General features: G+C 38.9%; 1 protein-coding gene across 7 annotated transcripts in view; it reads left to right on the top strand.

Moving 5' to 3' along the window:
• Window positions 1-21,306, top strand: part of fubp3 (far upstream element (FUSE) binding protein 3) — a 21,935-nt gene extending 629 nt beyond the window's left edge. The window contains exons 2-19 of one of the 7 annotated variants that reach the window (XM_029444538.1): window positions 4,695-4,806; window positions 8,779-8,812; window positions 9,483-9,532; window positions 9,694-9,765; window positions 10,187-10,244; window positions 10,472-10,634; window positions 11,692-11,790; window positions 11,985-12,089; window positions 12,210-12,312; window positions 12,641-12,741; window positions 13,464-13,593; window positions 17,288-17,448; window positions 17,709-17,782; window positions 18,327-18,406; window positions 18,813-18,869; window positions 19,146-19,196; window positions 19,326-19,456; window positions 19,848-21,306. In XM_029444538.1, the coding sequence (XP_029300398.1) occupies window positions 4,695-4,806; window positions 8,779-8,812; window positions 9,483-9,532; window positions 9,694-9,765; window positions 10,187-10,244; window positions 10,472-10,634; window positions 11,692-11,790; window positions 11,985-12,089; window positions 12,210-12,312; window positions 12,641-12,741; window positions 13,464-13,593; window positions 17,288-17,448; window positions 17,709-17,782; window positions 18,327-18,406; window positions 18,813-18,869; window positions 19,146-19,196; window positions 19,326-19,456; window positions 19,848-19,856 (1,590 nt within the window). In that variant the 3' untranslated portion in view covers window positions 19,857-21,306. The remainder of the gene's footprint in view (window positions 1-4,694; window positions 4,807-8,778; window positions 8,813-9,482; window positions 9,533-9,693; window positions 9,766-10,186; window positions 10,245-10,471; window positions 10,635-11,691; window positions 11,791-11,984; window positions 12,090-12,209; window positions 12,313-12,640; window positions 12,742-13,463; window positions 13,594-17,287; window positions 17,449-17,708; window positions 17,783-18,326; window positions 18,407-18,812; window positions 18,870-19,145; window positions 19,197-19,325; window positions 19,457-19,847) is intronic. The other 6 variants (XM_029444542.1, XM_029444543.1, XM_029444540.1 and 3 more) reach the window with 6 other exon arrangements.
• Window positions 21,307-21,824: the final 518 nt, after the last annotated feature.

Below are 21,824 nucleotides of genomic sequence, written 5' to 3' on the forward strand. Positions count from 1 at the left end.
AAGTTAGCTTGCTAGTTTAGTCCTGAGTTAGCTTTAGTATTACCGGCTGTTGCCCCAGTTAAAGAGCCTCACTGAGAGCTTAATCAGTGATCACATGCAGTACTACCGCTTACAGTCCACCATTTCTCTCCTGTAACCTAATAATAAGCAAGTATATAAAACGTATACCATATTTTTAGCGTATAAAAATACATGTGAGTAAGCTAGCTGGTGTTAGCTAGCTAGCGTGTGTGGTACTCTGTGTCCTAACAGGCAGCAGCGTTGGAGTAAGGCCATGTATGTAATGTAACGTCATCTGTTCAAATAAGCCCCCCTCCACACCTCCTGTTGAGCTCACTTGGATTTTTCCATTGCTGCCTGGAAAATAGCTGAAAGTATCATTTAAATTCTGCATTTCACTGCTCCCCTGTTTACCTGGTATCCAGATAGTGGCTGTAGCAGAGAGGGTCACTGTAGTTAGGCTATCATTAACTTAATCAAAAGTAGAGCAGCAATAGAAGATAAGTATGGCCTGACTGCTGTTAATAGTTTGTAAACTGGACTTTAGTCATACAGCTACCAGTTGAGCTTCCACCTTTTGTAGATTGTAACCTACATAAAATCAAATGCAGTATATGCATGTTTTAATCCCTTAATTCAAAATATGTGCACACATATCTTGCATAACAGATTGATTTAATGCACATTATCAGTAAATAAAATAAAAACATGTATAGGCACATTGTCTAATTTTGAATATACCACTCTACAAACATGACTTGTCAAGTACATGTCCATCAGTGTCTGTCATGATGATTTTAAAGCCCTCCATAAACCCTCCTCCCTACACTGTCTCACATGAATGCTCGCAATATCTTTGCAAGATTTCAGATGGAAACAAAAAGCTGCCAGCAGTGGAGAAGCATTTTATCTCTTGAGCAGTAAAAACTAGACTGTTACAAGGGATTTAATTGTAGGCATCCATCTCACTCTTGCATCATTAATTGCAGAAGGCCATAGATACTGATGCAAATAATCATAGATGAACATCTGAATTAATCACATATTAACCCTCATAAACGGCTATTTATGTCTGTTACATTGGGGATTTTAACATACCTTTTTATGTACTTCATAGATAAGGGAAGTCATCTTGTTTTGCATGTTATCATGACATCGTGTGGCATTAGTCTGAGAGATGGGAAGTGGAGGCCTTGGTCTAATGCTTCTTTACGCTACAGACTCAGGGAGCAGCCAGTATTGCTATGCAATGCATTTCATGCATTAATTTCATGTTAATTGCTCTGTTTGATTTCTAAACAATTATCAGAGCATGCAAAAGCAATATTAACAATTATGTGAAGGTCCATTAACTAATTAGCTTATATCCCTAAGAGTTCAACCTCTTCAGTAGACCTCCCATTTTCTAATTATTGCATTCTGCCTCCTTCTGCTTGCTACTTCTGATCTGTGTACATTTTATTTGAAATTGCTAGTGTCTCGGTGTCACTAAATGTACCCACCCTGATCCTAAACACAAGCATTAACTTCACCCCTCTGTAAATCGATAAAACATACAAACCAATTCTTGTGAAATATTAAGACCACATGAGTGGAAGTGAGTGCCATGAATAGTGTAGTAGATCAGTGACAAAACAGTTGTGCCACTGTGCCTAATGGACAAGGTGTTCTTGGACCCTAAATATAAACTACATACTTTCGTTTCCATGTGACCACATGTCACATGATTTTCATCCAGTCCATAGTGGTGTTTACCCAAAGGCCTCAGTGGACGTCGAGGGGTTTCGACTGTAAAATAGCCGGTTTGTAACAGATTTATTGTCACAAAATTCGCCAGACTGGATGACTGTACTTTACCTGACTGCTGCAGTATGTCTGTGTAGTATGTGTTTACATACACGCAAATGCATCTTTGATTTATATGTGGTACACTCACGTAAATCTGCATCAGACAAAGTAAATTAGTCATAGTTGGTTTAGGTCCCTTGATCTTTTAAGCTGGCAAGTCTTTATTTATATGTATACTCTGTGTAGTTTATTATAAAATAATATTTCTGTGAAGTATCAGTGATCTAAAACAACCATAATTCATTATGAAATGCATACAATTATATGACCGACAAGTAAACCTAGTGATTTTTATACCGACTCATAAATACTTAATGCTCACTCGCTCTCGAGCTGCTGCGCTGTGGTGCTGTTAAATCCATTAATTTACAATCGTATCGTTGTCTGACAAAGTCCACATGAATACAGGTTAAAGACCAAAGCTGTGCAATTTGTTTGCCCATCTTGACATTTAAAAAGATTTTCACTGTGAAAGTTAGAGGAGACAAAGTTCTTAACTTTTAATGCCACAAAGCCCCCCGCAGAGGGAAACTGGGTAATCTTAAGTGTGTGTGTGTGTGTGTGTGTGTGTGTGTGTGTGTGTGTGTGTGTGTGTGTGTGTGTGTGTGTGTGTGAGTGTGAACACAAAGCTGGCATTTTAAGCTTTATCTACTGTGGAGATTGTTTTAGCGTACTGAGGACAGAGGGCTGAAATGGAGAGAAAGATGCTTTTAAGAAAATGTATCACAGGTTTAGTATGGACAAATTGCATTCCAGCAGTGAGCGGTCTCTCACACTGAGCTACCGTCTGTAGATATTAAGCGTTTGAATCAGTGTTCATGATGAACCTGGTGTATGCTGATTGAAGTAATATTTGCCTCTCAATAAATAAGCAATATATAAATGTGTATTTAATAGCCATGTTGCAGCAGCGATTGAATCACTAGTAGCCTTGTAAATAAAAATAATTTAATCTTCTGAACAACACCTGGGGGGAAATTCAATGTCAATAAAATACTGTCAAAACCATGACAACCGACACCCATACTGTTGTGCACACAGCTTAAAAAACAGGCAGGTGTTTTGGGAGATACTTCTCAGGTTTCTGCCCAGCTGTAGTGAAACATAACTCGGAGTAACACTAATTTCACTCAAAGTTTAAGCGTTTTCTTGAGTATTGACTTCATCTGAGATGCTTTTGAGGCTGCTTGACATGCGTAGCTACAGAAATGTCATGAAAAACAGCAACCCCACACCTGCTTCCTTTTCTGACTCCTTTTTTCCATCGCACCCCTCTCACTTCCACCGGTGAGCTCTGAAGTAGATAATCATCCCTGAAGGTGATTGAGGACTCTAATTGCCGTCACTATATTTTCTTATTGTGAAAGAAATTCCAGTCAGGCACAGATGTCAATTTTCTGTAATTTTCTGAAATGCTATACTTTGTATGGAAGGAGAGGTGGCAGATTAAAGGGTTGGGGAAAATGCTGTTGGCGCTCTTGTGCAGCGTAACTGAAGATTTATATGCATCACTGCAGAACACGAGCACCTTCTAGTCTACTAGCATCTAAAAGTAGACCTGGGTTGGTTTTTAGCTAAGCTGTAATGCAAATAAGTGAAATCTTCTTAAGGTTATATACGGAGGAATCTATCCTGCTTTGCTGCATGTCGACTCCTCTCTCCCCCTTTCCTGCCTTCGAATGAACTACCTAATGAAGGCAAAAAAGTATCCTTAAAAACAAAACATAGTTTTAGATGGATGATAGTGGACTCTATAATAGGCCTACATACACAGTATAGCATATCTTCTGATTCTTCTCGGTGTAAATCCTATTTGCACATCACGTAAAAAAATTATGAACTTGCAATTGAATTTTCCATTAAAGAAGTTACAAAAATGTTTGTTTATGCTGTCAATTATAGCTCTTATAAAGAAAAATAATTGGAATCGGCAGGTCAGATTTTTAAAGAATCGGCAAAGAAAATTGCATCTATGAATCTTTTTGCCTATTTTATTAACTGTAGGCAAAGTTATTGTACAGATGTTGTCTGACAATATTAGTTAGGTATCAAATTCATAATATCGTATCATCACTATATATGTATTTAAAAAAAAAATAGACATTACAGTATAATAAAGTTGGATATAAAACAATCGCAAACTACAGCTTGTGAAACTACTATAAAATTGTCCCCTCAAACTCCCTTTTCCAGATTGATAACATTCAATGTGTTAAGTTCACGGTCATTTTGAAATTCTGATTGTAAATTTGGCCATCCCTTATCTTTTCTCTTATCTACCTTTTGCACATCTACATATCCTCCCACTGCTTCTTCAAACTAGATCCACAGCCTACACTTAATTAGGGAGCTGAAAAGATATTTTATGTGTCATTGTTCTAGGTAGTAGTCATACCTGTTGTAACTCTGGCAACCCATCTACTGGCAAATCCAGTCTGTTGAGGAATTGAAGTGTGCTGTGATGATCCGTGTCATTTGTCAGTGAAGGCATAAAGTTATGTTAGTCAGTGAGAGCTGGCACATGACGGATGTTTCCAGGAAAGCACCAGCTGCAGTAGTCTCAACAAGAACTGTAGCCGCCTGCTTCAAGCTGCTGTAATAAATTATAAAGTGCAGTTTTCAGCTGCTGTCAAAAAGACAACATTCTCCGTAACAGATGACTTCACTGTCAAGGCCCAACTTCACAGCAAACTTGATGCTTTTATGAAAGCAAGAAGAAAAGAGAATGTGTTGCTCTTTTCATGAAGGGTTTCCTTGGAAAGGAAATGTATGTTCAAAGAGAATATCATCACATATCCACTTTTTATTTCTTTTATTCCATCTGTCTTAATGTTTTGTGTCTCCAGATGGCAGCCAAGATGGGAGGAGACCAGATGCCCAACATGAACAGTTCCCCTCCGGTCATAGACCCCTCCCTCTACGGCTTTGGAGGCCAAAAGCGTTCACTAGACAATGGAGGTAAGCCTTCAGTGTGTACACACACACACACACACACACACACACACACACACACACACACACACACACACACACACACAGTTAAACGTCTGCAGAATGTTCTGATATATTTATATACTCACAACCACTCTGACTGATGCTTTAGCTTTTATCCTGCATGTGGACACCTTCATAAAAACACCATTCTGCTAAATAAAAGCCCTCAATGTTTATCCCCTCGCTGTAGAAAAGTTCAAACTGTGTGTATGTGTTTCTTTATGTTTGGGAAGGATTCTTATTTTGCCCTAACCAATCAGTCGCAAATTGCATATCAACCAGCATCATTTTCAGTTGACGCAAAAAGCTACACAAGTGATTGCCTGGAGCAGTTATCTTTTTCTTTTTTCATGCAGATTGAAAGAAAAAAGCCTATTCAAGTGATTTCAGTAACTCAACAACCTGTACAGCTGTGTCAATCTAAGCCACACATGGGTGTTTTCTCAGCTATTTTTCTGCTTTCCCATTCTTAATCTTGCCTACAACCTTCTGATTAGTCTCTTTTCCAAGCAGGGAAACTGCACTAAAGCCGCAACACCTATTTTAAAGGTGTTTTTTTTTAAATAAATAAATAAAATCAGACAGGCAGTGAATTGGAACCAAGCTACTATAAAGTTGTGAAAATGTCTTGCACATGTAACCATACTGGGCTTGACCATAGTATAGATGATTTGGTGGTATTAGTTTAGTTTCTTTCAATTCTTTCCTTACAAATATTCCACACAGGCTTAAACTAGATCCAGGCACATTGTAACTGAGGGGGGAGCGGAGTAGAAAAAAGGAGCTTTTCCAAGTACAAGTTTTATATATAGAATTCAAGTTGAGCCAGGTTCAACTTTTAATGATCTGTGGTATGAGCGTGGCTCGTCTCATAATGTATTAACCTTGTCATACATTTGCACAGAGGTGATTTTGTACAGAATAAAGTTAATACAAATTAGCGAAATGCTCATAAATGTAATAAACTATAATAGTATAACAATGATAAATATTATAAATATTTGGCTAGTGACAAAACGACAAAGTTGCGACTTTTCTACCTATAAACTAAAATACATTGCTTTTTTTTTTTGAGAATTTTACAATATTTTAAAAGTATGCCAAACTGCTATCTTCCCCCACATGGTAACAAGCATGTGCCCCCCCCAGTCCTTTTTCTTGAAATAATGATTCAGTTTAACTTAAAGGTGGCGTGTAGATTTTACTTTCAGTGTTAACTCACCAAATGGCGCTCTGTGTGTCCTGTAAGGCCAGACAAACGTTCTGATGCATTTGTTTGCTCATAAAATATTTGCAAAGCCTTCATGTTTACTTACTAAGTCCTCTTCTTCACTGCTTTTGCAGGCGCTTTGCTGTGTTAGTTGGAACATTGTCCCGATCTGTAGATCAGGAATATCTGAATCTTTAAAATGTAAAGCACTTTGAGTTTCTTTGTAATGAAACATGCTCTAGAACAAAAGCTGCGTTGCCTTGAAAGGATGAAACACTTGCTAGGAATTAGACTTGCGTATTGACAACATGCTTAGTATTTAAAGTTTATTTATTATTATTGCTAAACATGGGCACTGATGGCCTACGTAAAAACTAACTAAATATGTTTTATTTCTATAAGAAAATACCTGAAGATCAGAGTAAAATATACAGACTTTGCTCCATAGCATTACTAGTGGCCAACAACTCTACAAGGTACACTTTTAAGTTTAAATATTATCTTAAGGAGGGATAATAATACACAATAATTGCGTTTGAAGAGATGGAGTTATGTAGGGGTAACACTGCAGTCTGAAATGAGAGCCATGGTTTGTGTTTTCATATTTGTGAGGAGGATTAAGTATCTGACGGTGCAGTGTGGTGAAGAAAGTGTCACACTATCTTGCTGTGCCTTGCACACATAACAAAGATTTGATCCATTTCATATCCATTTATCCTGTCCTCCTTATCTTGTCACAGTTGTTTGTATGATTGTTCAGCCCTGAATGCATGGATAGATAAATTGTATGCAATTCTGGTTTAGGTTTGTTTGATGCACTGTTGTTTCCAACAAATTGTCCTGTTTCTCTTTGTCAAGGTTGTCTCAGAATAAAGGGGAAATGGCAGAAATTGTATCTTTTCTCGCGCTGGAGTTCGCTCCCAGCATTTAGTTGTCAAATTTATAGGGCTGTACCGAATAGTTCTTAACTTAATAACGTTGGCACTCTCTTTCTAAATAAACATTAAAATGCAGCGCAGCTTCTTCTTTGCTTGTCTATTTTTTCAGTTTAAACCTTGTATTTCTGCACAGTTGCAACTAAAGAGTAGGGTCCGCAAATATTATTAGTATTATACTATTTGAAGAGTGAGATTCCAGTAGTGGCTGCGTGGGATTGTTTTCAAGTCGTGTAAAGTCCAAATGTATTTATTTAAAGGGGCAATGTGTATTTCCGAGCCACCTGATCCTAATAAATAGGGGGGCTGTATTTCACCTCTACTCCTAGGGCCAATCATCACAATGATCAGTTATTTAAAAAAGCAACTAGAGTATTAACCTGTTTTTATTTTAGTTGTGTGTCATATTTATTGTATAGTTTTAGAGTATTGCTATATATCTCTTATAGTGTTGATATATTTACTGTGTATTTCTTCACTCCCGTGTAAATTCATTAGAGCAAACTGCTGAAACTCTGAGAGCCGCTCTAAATAACACTATCTTATAATCTTCACGTGGAGCATAGATGTGCGTTTACTGTGGCACTAGGGGCGAGCGAACAAATCCGGTTCGGATACGGCCGTCACGTATCCCAGCACCGGGAGTAACAGCGGGCTAACGGAGCGCTGGGTCTAACCTGTGTCAGGGTAGCAACAGAAAGTTTGACGATCCGACGGGGAGTCGGCTGAAGTTGACGCTGAGTCCTTTTCTCGTTTCTGCCACTTTAGATGTATTCAAAACAAACCAACAAAGCGTGCAGGGATCATGGATGTAATATCGACATGCTCTGAGTCTGCCAGTCAGGCAGCTGTACTTCTTCTCCCTCTGGTTTGAGGCGGACTGGCGTTACATCGACTCACTATTCATCCTCGACACGGGCCGGATCCAGTCAGTTAGACTGATGATTTCAGTAGATATCTCTGCAATACAACACATATACATAACGTCAACACTGTTACCTCTTCACTTTCTGTTGATAATGGTAGTTAAGTATTTGAATGTTTTTAAATTCTGCCATACCTTACGCAGTGAACCTTTAAGAAAAATGGATGTCATTTCCAAAATTCACAACACTTTTTATAACCTCAATAACACATTGATTTATATAGGGGTGATGTCATAGAATAGGGTGAAACAATGAAGCTTCAAATGTAAAATAAATAATAATTACATTTGGTACAGCCCTGCAATTGTATAAGTATACAAATAGACTGGAGGCATTCACATTTCATCTTAGTCTTGTCCTTTTGTATGAATTCGGTACACCTCCTGTTTTATATTCATAGCTGTTCCATTCTCAAGCGTTAACCCCGGTGCATTTCCAGAGGAAGTGAAATCAGTGCAAACGACCATAAAATTGATTTGAAGTTGCTAGATATCAACTCAGGTGTTCACGTCCATGGCAGAACATCCTCCACTGACCCTGCAGGACCCTTGCCTGGAGCTATATGTCAAAATTCAATTCAGGACCAGCAGCCACTGACCCGGCTGCTGCCTCTCTCTCTTCTGAGCGGCTCTGATTGAAACACTCACAGGCCTGATTACCATGCTGGTGAAAGCCCCCCGCTGTGGGACACAAACACGAAGGATTGACAGAAACATTCATCTGCTCCCATCCCCTAAAGCCATGACTCATTCTTTTTCCATTTTTGCTTTTGCTGCGTCACTTCGACAGATTTTTAAAGTAATATTTATTATCAACCATGATCTCAGGTTACTTCACGTGGTAATTGTTCTCTCACCTCTCTCAGTAGGGAACCACCTCGGTTCAATGGTACATCAAAGGTGAGCAGAGTCTACTCACGTTTCTCTTTCTGTTCATTTTAATGCACTGTGATGTCTTCCTGCTGTTTACTCTGTGGCTCATTTGAGTAGTTTTCAGATCACTTATTCTGTGTTTACCCAACCACAACCTTAATTTACGCAATTAAATTACTTTATTTCATTTGCCGGACTGTTCAAGTTGACCTATTCAAATCACTTACTGTCTTAAGTCTACAGTCCCAAACCAAAATATATTCATTTTAGTATGATGATTGTTTTAAGCTACAAATCTTCACATTTGAGAAGCTAGAATAATGGATTGATTGTCATTTGTTTCAACAATTAAGTAAACGATGAATCTGTTGTCAAAATGGCTTTATGTCAGACGACTAATAATTCCTAGAGCTGAGATTATGAGTTGATTTGAAGTCTGTCTTCAATGATGGTAAACTGAATCTGTTTTTAATGTTGGTCGAACAAAAGAGGCAATCTGAATAAGTCGACCTCGCCTCTGGGAAATTGTGTTGGCCATTTTTCAATATGACATTTTATAGACGACACGATAAATGAAATGATGAATGTAATCGTTGGTTGCAGCTCAAGTAATTTCCGCTCTGAAAAGCTTCTCCAGGTTTAGGTCTTCTTGTCTTTGGTCAGCCAGAGTTATTGATCATGTCCTAATCTCTCCCAGGGCTCTTGCTACAGAAGACTTCAAAGTGCCTGATAAAATGGTGGGATTTAGTAAGTAGCCACTATATTTCAGTTCATTATAGTCAGAATTAATGTTTGACATGTAATCATCAGTATTGACATTCTACTCAGTTTTTGGGTCACTGCTTAAGGCCCCTGTCTAAATTCAAAAAGGCTTAATACTGGCCCTTTCCTTCCCCCCTCTTCTCTAGTCATCGGAAAAGGAGGAGAGCAGATCTCTAGAATTCAGCTGGAATCGGGTTGTAAGATCCAGATTGCTTCAGGTAAATTCTGAATAAACTTTTTATTATTTAAGCCTCATGTTTCTGCTTGATTTTAAGAAACATGTTTTAACTGAAGCATAAACTGAAATTGGCAGTAGAATTTGTGTACAGTGTTGTAATGTCCATGACATTTCATAAAATGATTTGGCTTACTTGAAAATATTTCCGTTATATCACACTTGATACCAGGTAGCTGGTATCACCAGCTTTTGTATTGAGTTGAATTTTAATTATTTATGTGCAAAAGGTCAGCAACGTTAGAATTCTTTGGTCACAGAATTACATTTAAATGAGCTGTTTGCTAAATTAGACGCCAGAAGAACGATTTCTATCAAAGCAGTTGCAGTAAAGTTCACATAAAACTGTTCATATATTTTCCATATTAAGTTAATTCACATTACTTGTGCTTATTTTCTTACAGACAGTGGAGGCATGTTGGACAGGCCCTGCACGCTGACTGGGAGCCCAGAGAACATTGAGTAAGTCTCACCTCTCAACTTTGACAGATTTACTGAAAGTGTGTCCTATTGTTGTGACACAGGGGGGGGCATGAACTCAAATCTCTTTTCACATCTGTTCTTAATCAGTGACTGAATCACCTGAACACCTCTTTCACTTTTGACAAAGAAAAATGTGACACAGGAGTGTTTTTTGTGTAGTCTCTCAAACTGTGGTGACAAATGCATTTCTTGCTCCGCCCCCACAGCCAGGCCAAGAGGCTGTTGAGTGAGATTGTGGAGCAGTGTCGGTATGGTCCAGGCTTCCACAGCGACATGGACGGAAACAGTTCCATCCAACAAATCCTTATCCCTGCCAACAAAGTCGGCCTGGTCATCGGCAAGGGAGGAGAAACCATCAAACAACTGCAGGTGTGTTAGTAGACTGCACTGAATGTAAAGCAGCGACAGTAAACGTGTGCGTTTTGACAACCATACTTTTCTCGTCTGCCATAAGTTTTGATAAGGGCCTAACATAAGTGTAACATCAGGCTTCTTAATCTAGAGCCCTGGCTTCAAAATGTTTAGTTTTGACTATTTTCCACCAGATTGAGACATTTTATTTTCATGTTTGCCCTATCAGGCAAATGCATGCTTATGTCCAGGTTTTCTACATTAAAAATAAAAATGCATCTAAATCAATGATTGATATGTCACGGACTCTAAAAAACCAAATCTAATAAAAATTCCCTTTTTTATACAGTAAATAATTTAATTGTGTTTTTTCTCATTTAAAAAAAGTATTTATATTTGTTAAAAGTATGAACATTTCTATTTGGTAGTTATGATCAGGGCTGATGTTGGTTAAAAATAATGTTACTTGATAAAAGATGAAAATAATATCATAAAATAAATATTTTTAGGCATCAGAGCAACTTAAAAAACAACATTTTTAACCGGCACAAGGGTTAAACGCCATCCTTGTGGAAATGCAGACTGCACAAAACACAGCTCTACGATTTAGTCCGATTTATCCCAGTTATTTAAACCACCAGGATACAAGTTCATTGGTCCCGTGTTTCTCTGTCAGATTTTCAGTTTTTTGTGTAATTGTTTTAGCTGCACTGCCTGAAAGCAGGATAACACACTTCTCACGATGAGTCATGTTAGGTGAGCTTACAATACCCAGTATCCAAACTTTATGAGAGATGTCAAGATCTCAGAAATTGTTTTGATAACGTATTTCCAAAAAGCTAAGCCTTTTATGTGAAGAATCGTCCCGGTTGACACTCTGACACATGGCAGAGACCCCACCATTAGGCTTGTTGAGTCTATAAGGAGGATAATATGTCCTGTGTAAAATGTTGAAAATGTCCGTTTGGTGGATATAAAACCTGCTCTTTGAGGCAGAATCTCCCCCCTTCAGAGTGAATAATGTTATGAGCCCCAGGTAACTCTTTTTTATGTGTGTGTGTGTGCGCCCTTGCAGGAGAGGACAGGAGTGCAGATGATAATGATTCAAGATGACCCCATGCCCACTGGAGCGGACAAACCTCTGAGAATCACGGGGGATCCCCACAAAGTGCAGGTCGGTCTCAGAAGAGCTCACTGTGTGTCGCTAGCTTTTCACTTTACACTCAATTTTACACATTTTATGCCTTCGGTGTTCCACTCAGACGTTTTTTTTTGTGAGAGAGAATTTCAGCTCAACTTTTGTATTGATTTACATTCTTTGTTCAGATATAAAAATAAAACATCCGTGTCTTTTAATCTTCTTTATAGCAAGCCCGTGAACTTGTGGTGAAGCTCATCCGAGACAAGGACCAAGGAGACTTCAGGGTTGGCAGGGCAGACTTCGGATCCAAAATGGGGGGAAGCAGTTTGGATGTAAGAACTTTCTTTCTTCTGCTTTTTAAATTCTGGACAGTTGAGATAATGTGATATAATTATCCACATAAGACAATCTTTGAAATCTTCTCTGAATTCTTCTCTGTCCTCCTCGCCCAGGTGGTTGTGCCCAGATTTGCTGTCGGCATCATCATCGGCAGGAACGGAGATATGATCAAGAAGATTCAGAATGATGCCGGGGTCAGGATCCAGTTCAAGCAAGGTAAGAAGATAAAACACGACCTGATGTTGGACATCAAGTTAAGTAGAGATTTGTCTAAAGCTGGTCATCTTGTTAAACTTGAAACGCGACACGTATCTGTAGATAATATACGAATGTTTGGAATCACAACAAGTTAACGCATTTCTCATCCGGCCCGTCTTGATGGGAATCTTTGATGGCTGAAAATAAAATAAATAAATCAAATGTAGAGCGATTGAGCTCCAGGCAGCTTCACAATGTCATAATTCATGGACAGATATTTATTCCTTTTTTTCCTACTTAATCTTAGAGCAGTTAAAGACCCGTGTCCCTTGTATTTGTCGTCTAGATGATGGAGTCAGTCCTGACAGAGTTGCTCAGGTGATGGGCCAGCCCGACCACTGCCACCATGCGGTCCACCTCATCAATGAACTGGTTCAAACTGCTCAGGTTTGTGCTTCTGTTTTGTTTACATCTGTCCAGTTAACCCATTTGTGCCCAAAGACATTATTTAGTATGATAAGGAAAAATGGCACAATATTCTTTCTGATTTGGTTTAAAATCTGGCAAATATCTCACAATCCAACTTCAACATTTTTAGGTCACATGACAAATCCCACTTATTAATGATCAAAGTCATATGTGTGACAATAACAACTTGTTATTGGTTGTGCTCCTTGTAGTTTCTAAGATGCAGCCATCGTACTATATTTATTTGGACAAAACGGGCTGCAGTTTTGTACTAAAATATATTGAAATGTATATAAAAAATTAAAAACCATTAAGCCCATGTGCCCCAAACCCTAATTTTTCAGCTGCATGGGTTGACCTTTTTCTAAAAATGTATTTAGACTTGTGCTTAGGCGCATGCCCAGAGAACACTTCCATCAATTAATAATCAAAATTTCAGTTTTGGGCATAAATGAGTTGAGAAAACAGAGCAGCGATAAGTATAAGTCACAATATGTAAATTATTAGGAAAATAATGCAACATGAAAAAGCAAAAATTAAACTAATGTCAACGTGCACAAGTTTCTGTCATGAGCTTTAAAATAAATGCAGAGTGCCATGGTTAAATATCCATTAAATGACAATCTATAAGCAATTTATTTAGGGAGCCTTAATCTTTCCAACAAACTGTCAAAAATATGTTCCTGGTTCCCTTCCTGTAGGAGCGAGATGGCTTTGGAGGTGTAATGGGACGTAGAGGGCGAAGTGACTGCAACATGGGAGGCTCTGGAGGACTGCAGGAAGTGACATATGCAGTGCCTGCTGACAAGTGTGGACTCGTGATTGGCAAAGGTGAGGAACATGTTGTTACGTTTCTATTATTTGATTTAAACACCTGTTGTTGCTGTAAGCACCTCGGTGAACTGCTTGCTTGTGCTTTGTGTGTATAGCCAAGACGTTTTGTCACTAGTTTATTTAAAAGTTGCTGTGAAGTGTGAGCGTGCCTGATTTAATCTGTTTCTTGCCGTCTGAGAGAAATAATAGAATCCATCAATATGAAAATCTTAATAAGAGTATTGTCCGACTCGCCAGATTGTCTTTTCTCTTTTTAATAACTGAATGCTTTTTGGTGTTCTGCCACTGCGTGAAACTGATGAGAAGAGGGGGGGGGGGGGGTGAGTGACCACCCTCCTATTCTCTCTCCAGGGCTCATGTATACAGCACAAGTGGCATTCATTGGCTTCACTAAGGGCTTAATGACGGGGATAATGCGTGTAATGTGACATTAATTGTTAAAGGTGCATAATAACAGCCCTCAATCATGTGGAAGGCTGCCTGGCATCTAATGAGGGTCTTTCAGCCCAATAGAGTGCAGCGAGGGAATGAATAGGAGGAATTAGCTTATTGGCTATTCATGCCCACTCTATTGCCAGCTATTTAAAAGTCATTGACCATTGCATTGGAAGGAGCTGCGAGTGTTTGTGTGCGTGCGTGTGCGTGCATGTCGCCATGATGTGTGTGTGTGTGTGTGTGTGCGTGCGTGCAGTTGTGGGCGGGTTCAGAGTGGGCCTCTTTACCTAAGATAAAAACATGGCAATAGAAATGTCAAGTGGCTTTTGTGCATGTAGTGGGGCGAGGGAAACAAATAAACCTGGGCGTTGCGTCCCCCTCTCTGTGCATTAGCATATGAAGTGGGCCAATATGGTCGGGATGGCGGTGGGTCTGGGTGCTGTCAGCCGTCCCTTAAAGGGTGCGGTGATTAATATCTTTACGATGCCATATGCAGCCCATTGCCCCTCTGTTTTGACCCCCTACACACACACACACACACACACACACACACACACACACACACACACACACACACACACACAGCTTGACGAATCAAGCCACCCACCAACCTGCTCAGACTTTATTACACTCATGAATTCAGTGCGAGAGCCCTAACAAGCATCCTACTACTTTACTCATGAATTTTGACCTAAAAAATGTAAACTCAAAGGCTCACTTACTCGGTTTCCCTCGCTTTCCATCGCTTCAGTTGAAATGTGCATGTTTGAAAGCTCTGGAAAAAGATTTCTTTGTCAAACTTTCCTGCTTCCAAAGACAAGAATGAACTTTCACACTATGATGATTCATAAATTCACTTAAACCTAACATGAGCTAAACTTAGTTGCTCACATTTCAGTTTGATGCGTCTGTATGTCTCGTGTATCCCTTTTTATAGATCAGATTTTCATCTCATGTGCTGGGCCAAAATGTAATAATGGACTTTATTGTCTAAGTGGAATCGTGTTGTGGTATATTTTATTGTTTTACCAAATGAATGTAAAGGGTAATTATTATTAGGTTATTGAGGTTTTTGTTTTGCACAGATAAAGTGTAAAGATATTCTGTGACTCGGTCGGTAGAGGAGTACATATTAATCTCTCCTGTCCACATGTTGAAGCGTGCTAGGGCAAGAGATTGAACGGAGTTGGCATGTCCTCTCCGTGCTTGCGTGGGCTTTCTCAGCTTTCTTCCCACAGTCCAAAAAGCACACATGTTCAGTGTTTTGGTAACTCTATGTGAACGTGATCATGTCAATTTAAAAACATTTGCACCTTTCTACTGCATAGACAGCCCAGTTTTATGAAAAGGCTATCTTTCCAGCGGTGAAATATTCCTTTAAGTCTGTCTGATGGAGAGTTATAGGAGTTTGTCTAGAAAAACAATGAAGAGAACCCAATTTATCTTTGAGGGTAAACCTAATTCTTGCATGGTGGAGGGTACAAAACATCTTTACTGATGTTTATTGATATTATAAAAATACTAATTTCAATATAATGTATATATTTCAACCATACCACTCTGACTGTTCGATGTTGAGGTGCTGTTGCATTAGAAATGTCCTTGTTACGTTGTGGTGATGTTGTTTTCCCTTGAGGCCTGAGAGTTTTTCCCCACCAGCAGCTAACCAGTCCATTGGCTTTGCCTTGAATGCTGTCACCAGTTGCACTTTTGTATCCCCTCCTTTTCTCCAGCTCACTAAACCAGTCTCATTAATAAGGCCCGTATTATCTGCCCTCACTACAGCCCAGTCCATGAAATGAATAGTCAGGGTCTTCATTGCTCTCTGCTGTCTGACTAGAAGAGCTCATAATGGCTTCATTAAGGCAGAAGTTTCATTTGGTTGACAATGGGTTAATGGCCCATGTGCAGTCTGTTGGCAGCGAGGAATAGGCTTCGGGAGGAGGAGAGGTTTTTGATTAGCGTTTTCATTCGGAGGTCAGCCAGGGTCATCCGAGTGTCAGCCACAAGTGAACAAATGTGTAATTGATGTTGGGACAGCCCTGGTGTCCCCCCGGGAAGCACCCTCAGCCTTTTTCGTTCAGATGGGTATTGTGGAGGGGGGTGGCGTCTATATGCCCCCCGTTCACTCCCTCCTCTCATCACAGAAGACAACACAGAGTCAAGAATGAAAAGGCTAGAAGAGACAAACGATATCCCAGAAGGAGGATACGCTTCAATTTTGTCTCTTTTCTCCTGCCAGCTATGTTTCATTTCTCCCTGCTGGTGTAATTGCTCTCCCCACACGTCGGGAAGCTGGCATCTGATGCGGCGGAGGGGGAGGTGTGCAGGAGATGTCTCCTTTTGTTTCCTGATTTGCATGGATGTTACCAAAGAATGGTAGATAAGTGGAGAGACACAAGCCAGAGTCTTCATAAGGTAGCACTATCGCACCAATTTAGCCAAGTGATTCTCTGCGACTCTGGTGGAGGGAAGTCTGTCTTACGGGATGGAGGTAGAGATGGGAAAGATTCACACATTAATGACTCGCGAGCGTTCACGTCTTCAGAAAACTTAAAACGGTTGTTTGATTACAGAATTGGGGAAGTTGGGGTTAGAAATGCTCTGCATGGACCATATAACACTATGCATTACTTTTACGTTCATTTGCATCAAACTGAATTTGGCTGACGTGATGTGGCGTCCATGTTGGCTTGATTTTCAGCCCTGATATTGTTCAAATACGGCAAATGTTTTCAGACACACATTTCAAAGGCATTTATGGTGTCTCACTCCTTTCTACATACACATGGTGACAGAATAAATAGCGCTTTAGAAAGAAAACCCTGCTTCCTTTCTCACTTCTACGTAAAGTGGGCATTATTGTCGTATTGTTGATTTTGGAAAGTTAAAGAATTGTAGAATTGAGATGAGAAAGGTGTCCGACGAGCAGTTCAGTTAATATATTAAGAACTGTGTTGTTCAAATCTTATTTGAGCCACATACGAAAACAGTTTGTGATTGTATGTATGATTCAAAGCTTAAACAATAAGTTGATTAACTGATTAGTAATAATTTGCAACTATTTTGAAAATCGTTCCTGGTTATTAAATGTGAAGACTTTTTATTTACTTTGTCTTTTGGGAAAGCTAACCACACTTCTTTAAGGTTTGAACAGTTGATCAATCAACATAAGAAACGTGAGGACGTCATCTTGAACACTTGGATAGAAAATACTTGTTAGCAGCAGCCCTCTTATTGCTTGATGCTTTTCCAGGTGGAGAAACCATTAAGAACATCAAAGAGCAGTCTCGTGCCCACGTGGAGCTACAGAGAAACCCGCCGCCCAACACCGACCCCAACGTGCGCATCTTCTCCATCCGAGGCACCCCTCAGCAGTTGGAAAAGGCCCGGCAGCTGATCGATGAGAGAATTGGGGTAGGTGGTCTGGCTCTGGCCCAAAACGCTATTGTCTGGCCTGATATTCATGAGCGCACATGTCAATGCGGAGAGCTGCCGGGTTGCTGTGGTCCTGGTGGCCAGCAGGATGTCACCAGAGGTTAAACATAAAGAATCCATCAAATGGACTTAATGGAGTGCATCAGCGCCCGGCCCTGCCCTCTGACCTTGCCTGTTGGCTCCCTTTTAAACACAAGTGTGGTCTCTCACTCTCCTCCTCTTCCCTTTCTCTGCTCTAGGGCCCAGGAATGGGAGGCAACGGCAACTTTGGTATGAATCCCTATAACCAAGGACCAACCACTCCTCCTCAACAGTAAGCTTCAATTTCTCCAAACGTCACATTTTTTACCGTATTTCTTGCCATATGCACACTGACTCAGTATAACAGCGTGTTTTCAGAGGTGTTGTAAAGGTGTTTTCAGACCAAGCTCGAAGGAAATTATTCTATTGTATACAAACTCAATGCAAAGATGTGGAATTGCTCCGGGTGCCGCAAATACTCGTCTGAGTTAATGTTTCAACTTGGGGGCGATGAGCTTGAAGCTGTGTCATGAAAGCTTATCAACGGTGAGATTCTTCTGACGTCATGAGAATTAGAAATGGAGGACAAACTAATGGTCGCCGTCTGTGGGCTCCCAGAGCTCTACGACTCAACCACGTCAGCACTGTACAGAGAAGGGGCTGAAGTATTCCTTAAGGGCGAATATTCGTAAGTTGCGAAATACTCCAAAAAACACTACAGCGGCCGTATTCATGCGAGGAACACGGGGTGAAAATTTGCTTCACGTTTGGTCTGAACACACCTCATTGGTTGTAAAGTTGAATATTCACATTGAATTGTCTGTTTATTTTTACATAAGTGGTTCTCAGACGTTCATGACTGGAGGATGGGGTACAACTTTTCAAATATGGCAGCCTCAAGGCCAACAGGAACACAGTAAGTAAAATGCACGACGAACTATTCTAGCTGCTAAAGCTACCTGAGCAGGTATCAATATTAACACACAACAAATCAAGAAATCTGATCCTCTCCCAGACGGATCATTTTGGTCATTGGGGGAACAAAAAAAATGTATGAACAGAATTAATTTAGTTACCCATAGAGTTGTCTCTGAAAGCCCGGTCAGGGTGGTTTCATGTCGCCGCGGTGTATTGAAAGTCTTCAGCAAGCTGTGATGAGATGGTTTTGCTCCCTGTGGCTAACCACCTCTTTCCTGTACGGACAGATTTAAAATTCGCTGTCTATGTAAATCACTAGGAAACAGATGAGAGCAGAAGGTGAAAAGGGAAAAGCAAAGCGCGCTCTCAGTAACTCCGCTGGTGTTATCTGTGTCTGGTTACAGGTCAAAATGGATCCCAGACGGGCCAGATGGACTGGGAGCAGTATTATAAAAAGCTAGGCAAGAGAAAAGGATATTTTTGTTTTAGTGCCCATTTTATTCTACAATCTTGTTCCACATAAGTTTAATTCTCCTTATAAACACTTTGTTTGTTCCAACAAGCCTGATGAAATCCTGCCTTTACTTTTACATGTTGAGAAGCGTATGAGCATAACTCCTGATTGTAACGTTAGTGTAAACCCTGGTCACTAAAACTGTGCTTGGGGGGGGGACAGTTGTTTTTAAGATTTGTATGATAAAAAACAAAATGAAAACTCTTCTTCGGTTTGATTTCAGGTCAGCAAAACCAAGCCCAGAGCACTGCTCCTGAATACAACAAAGCTTGGGGTGAGCAGATGTGGAAGTGTTTTATTATGAAGATTGAAGCATGTGTTTGAGCTCAGACCTGCAGATGTGACGTCATTTTTCTTGATTCTTGCTCTTCTGTTCTTACTGTTTTTGTTTCTTCCTCTTCAGGCCAGACAGCTGGTCCTGCATCTCAGCAGACCTCTAACCCTGACTACAACGCCGCCTGGGTTGACTTCTACAGACAGCCGGTGGCCTACTTCAACCAGGGGTCACAGCAGACACAAGCCCCGGGCCTTCAGGTAAGAAGCAACTGTGTTTCCAGCTTTGTTACAGATCGTCAACAAATCCCATAAATACACCCAAACCAATAATGTGAGTCTGTTTCTCAAGATCTTCTAAAAAGCTCCGTCACTTCCTAAAACGGCTTTGAACTCTAATTATTAGCACATTTGACTGAAAACAAGTTGAGTAAAGCTGAAACCATCACTTAATCTGTGAAAGCAAATGTGTTTTTTAAAAAGTGTTTGGAGCTTTTTATTATTCAATTCTTACTGGTGGGATTTGTTGACGGTAAGAAAATGTAAAATATTGGCAGACTTTTCTTTTTAAGCTTAAACTGAAACGTCAGTGTAATCAGCTGGGTTTATATATTGTGAGAAATGATGAACAAACTGTTTTTTTTATTCTCAGGATCATTAAGAGAAGACGCCCAGGTGAAAGACTTGAATCGCTGAGGATGAAAACAACCCTTTTTTAACAGAGGGGGGTTCTAGATTTGAAACGCCTTGAAGACTTTTTTTCTTAGTGAGAAACACTAGCTGTAGAATGACTTATATGATAAAGTAATATTTCTAAAAATCAGGAACAGTTATTTGTTACTAAATGCTTGTGTACACTGTTATTTTGGATAGACAGTATCTGGGATCCCTTTTTGGACTTGAGAGAGCTGTTTCGTTTTTCTATATTTTCCTGTCTTTGACTCAGATTGTACCGCCAAAATGAACCCAAGAGTTGTAACATTTCAAAAGGCAATATGATCTATTTTTTCTAGTTATGTTGAAATGAAACCATGATTATGTGCTTAGCAGTCTTGAATACCATTTGTAATATGTCATAAGATGTTTAAAAAAAAAAAAGGTGTGTTAAAATGTTTTCCTTTTACATAATTCAGTGAAATGAAACTGTGATGTTTTGTTACAGGAAATGTATTTTTGTTACAAGGTTTAAAACACGGATTAATGTCAGCCAGTGGCAATAGTTTCTAATTTAATTCCTGTTGTGCATTGTATGCTGTTTTTCATTGTCATTTTATTGTACTCTGGTTTAAAAAAAGGTGCAATATCTTATTTCACTTTTGAAACAAAGATGGGTTCTTTAATATTTTTGACAGACTTTTAACTTGTAGTTTTAAGATGTTTTTTTTTTCCAAATGGAAATGTCATGGATAATTTATTACAATTATCTGATATGATAGGATTTAGGGGGATGTTGCAAATAGCTTTTTTGCCTTTGCTACCTTGTAAAACTATGTATATATGCTCATATATTTGACTGTTAATTTAAAATATATATGTTTCATATATATATATACTTATATAAAAAAAATATTCTTTTTCCTGTGATCAGTGTTGCAGGAAAATTGTCCCTCTTTTTCTGTTCTGTTTTCATACTGAAAATGTTCAAAGATTGTGAATGTGTGATTTGAAATTTGATGTTGCATCTTGTTATGAAGAAAAATAAGAAGTGGTAGATTTTTGTGTATGTTCTGTACCTGAACTATTCAAGACTGCTAAGCCTCTGTACTTCTACCTGTGTAATAATTAATATAGTATTTTTATGTTTTAAGTATTATGATCAAAAACTGTCTTATTTGGTACCTCCCAGTTCACCAACGCCCCACTGAGCCCTCGCTGTGGACTCAGTGGGGCGTTGGACTCAGTCCAATGCTAATAACTTTTTAATTAATTTTTTTATTTCTTTGTGTGATCTAATATAAATGGTATAAATGATGCATCATTATGGAAAAATGATTCTGGTATTAACGTCATTTCTTAATGAAAAGGGATATAATTTCAAAATGTCTAATTATGGTGTTTGTTTTTTTCCTCATGTGTACAGTTAACAATGTATTAAAAAAAAATCCAGACTACCTTTGTGTACTGTTGAGATGATTTTCAAAAACATTTGTATGTGTAGTGGATATTCAGAGAAACACTGAGATGAGACGATGTAGGCCAACTGTGTTCTCATGTTTTATAAACAGAAAATACATATTTTCTCTAGTCTATTGCCAGTTCAATAAATGTTCCTCTAGCCTTGAATTAAACTATCGTTACAAGTTCTTAATGTCAAGTGCAGCACGTTTCCACTGCTACACTTTCCAATCAGTTTAATGTTAACGTTTAACCATGAAGATAACGTGTGTGTGTATATATATATATATTTATATATATTTATGATGTATATATATATTTATGAATATTTATATATATTTATGAAATATATATATTATATATATTTATGAAATATATATATTTATATATATTTATGAAATATATATATTTATGAAATATATATATATATATATTTTATTTTTTATTTTTTATTTTATTTTTTATGAAAAATGGCACATGCTTGTTCCTGGTTCTTTACTCGCTGAATCTATTG

Source organism: Cottoperca gobio, chromosome 12 (assembly GCF_900634415.1).
Source record: "Cottoperca gobio chromosome 12, fCotGob3.1, whole genome shotgun sequence".
Classification (NCBI taxonomy): domain Eukaryota; kingdom Metazoa; phylum Chordata; class Actinopteri; order Perciformes; family Bovichtidae; genus Cottoperca; species Cottoperca gobio.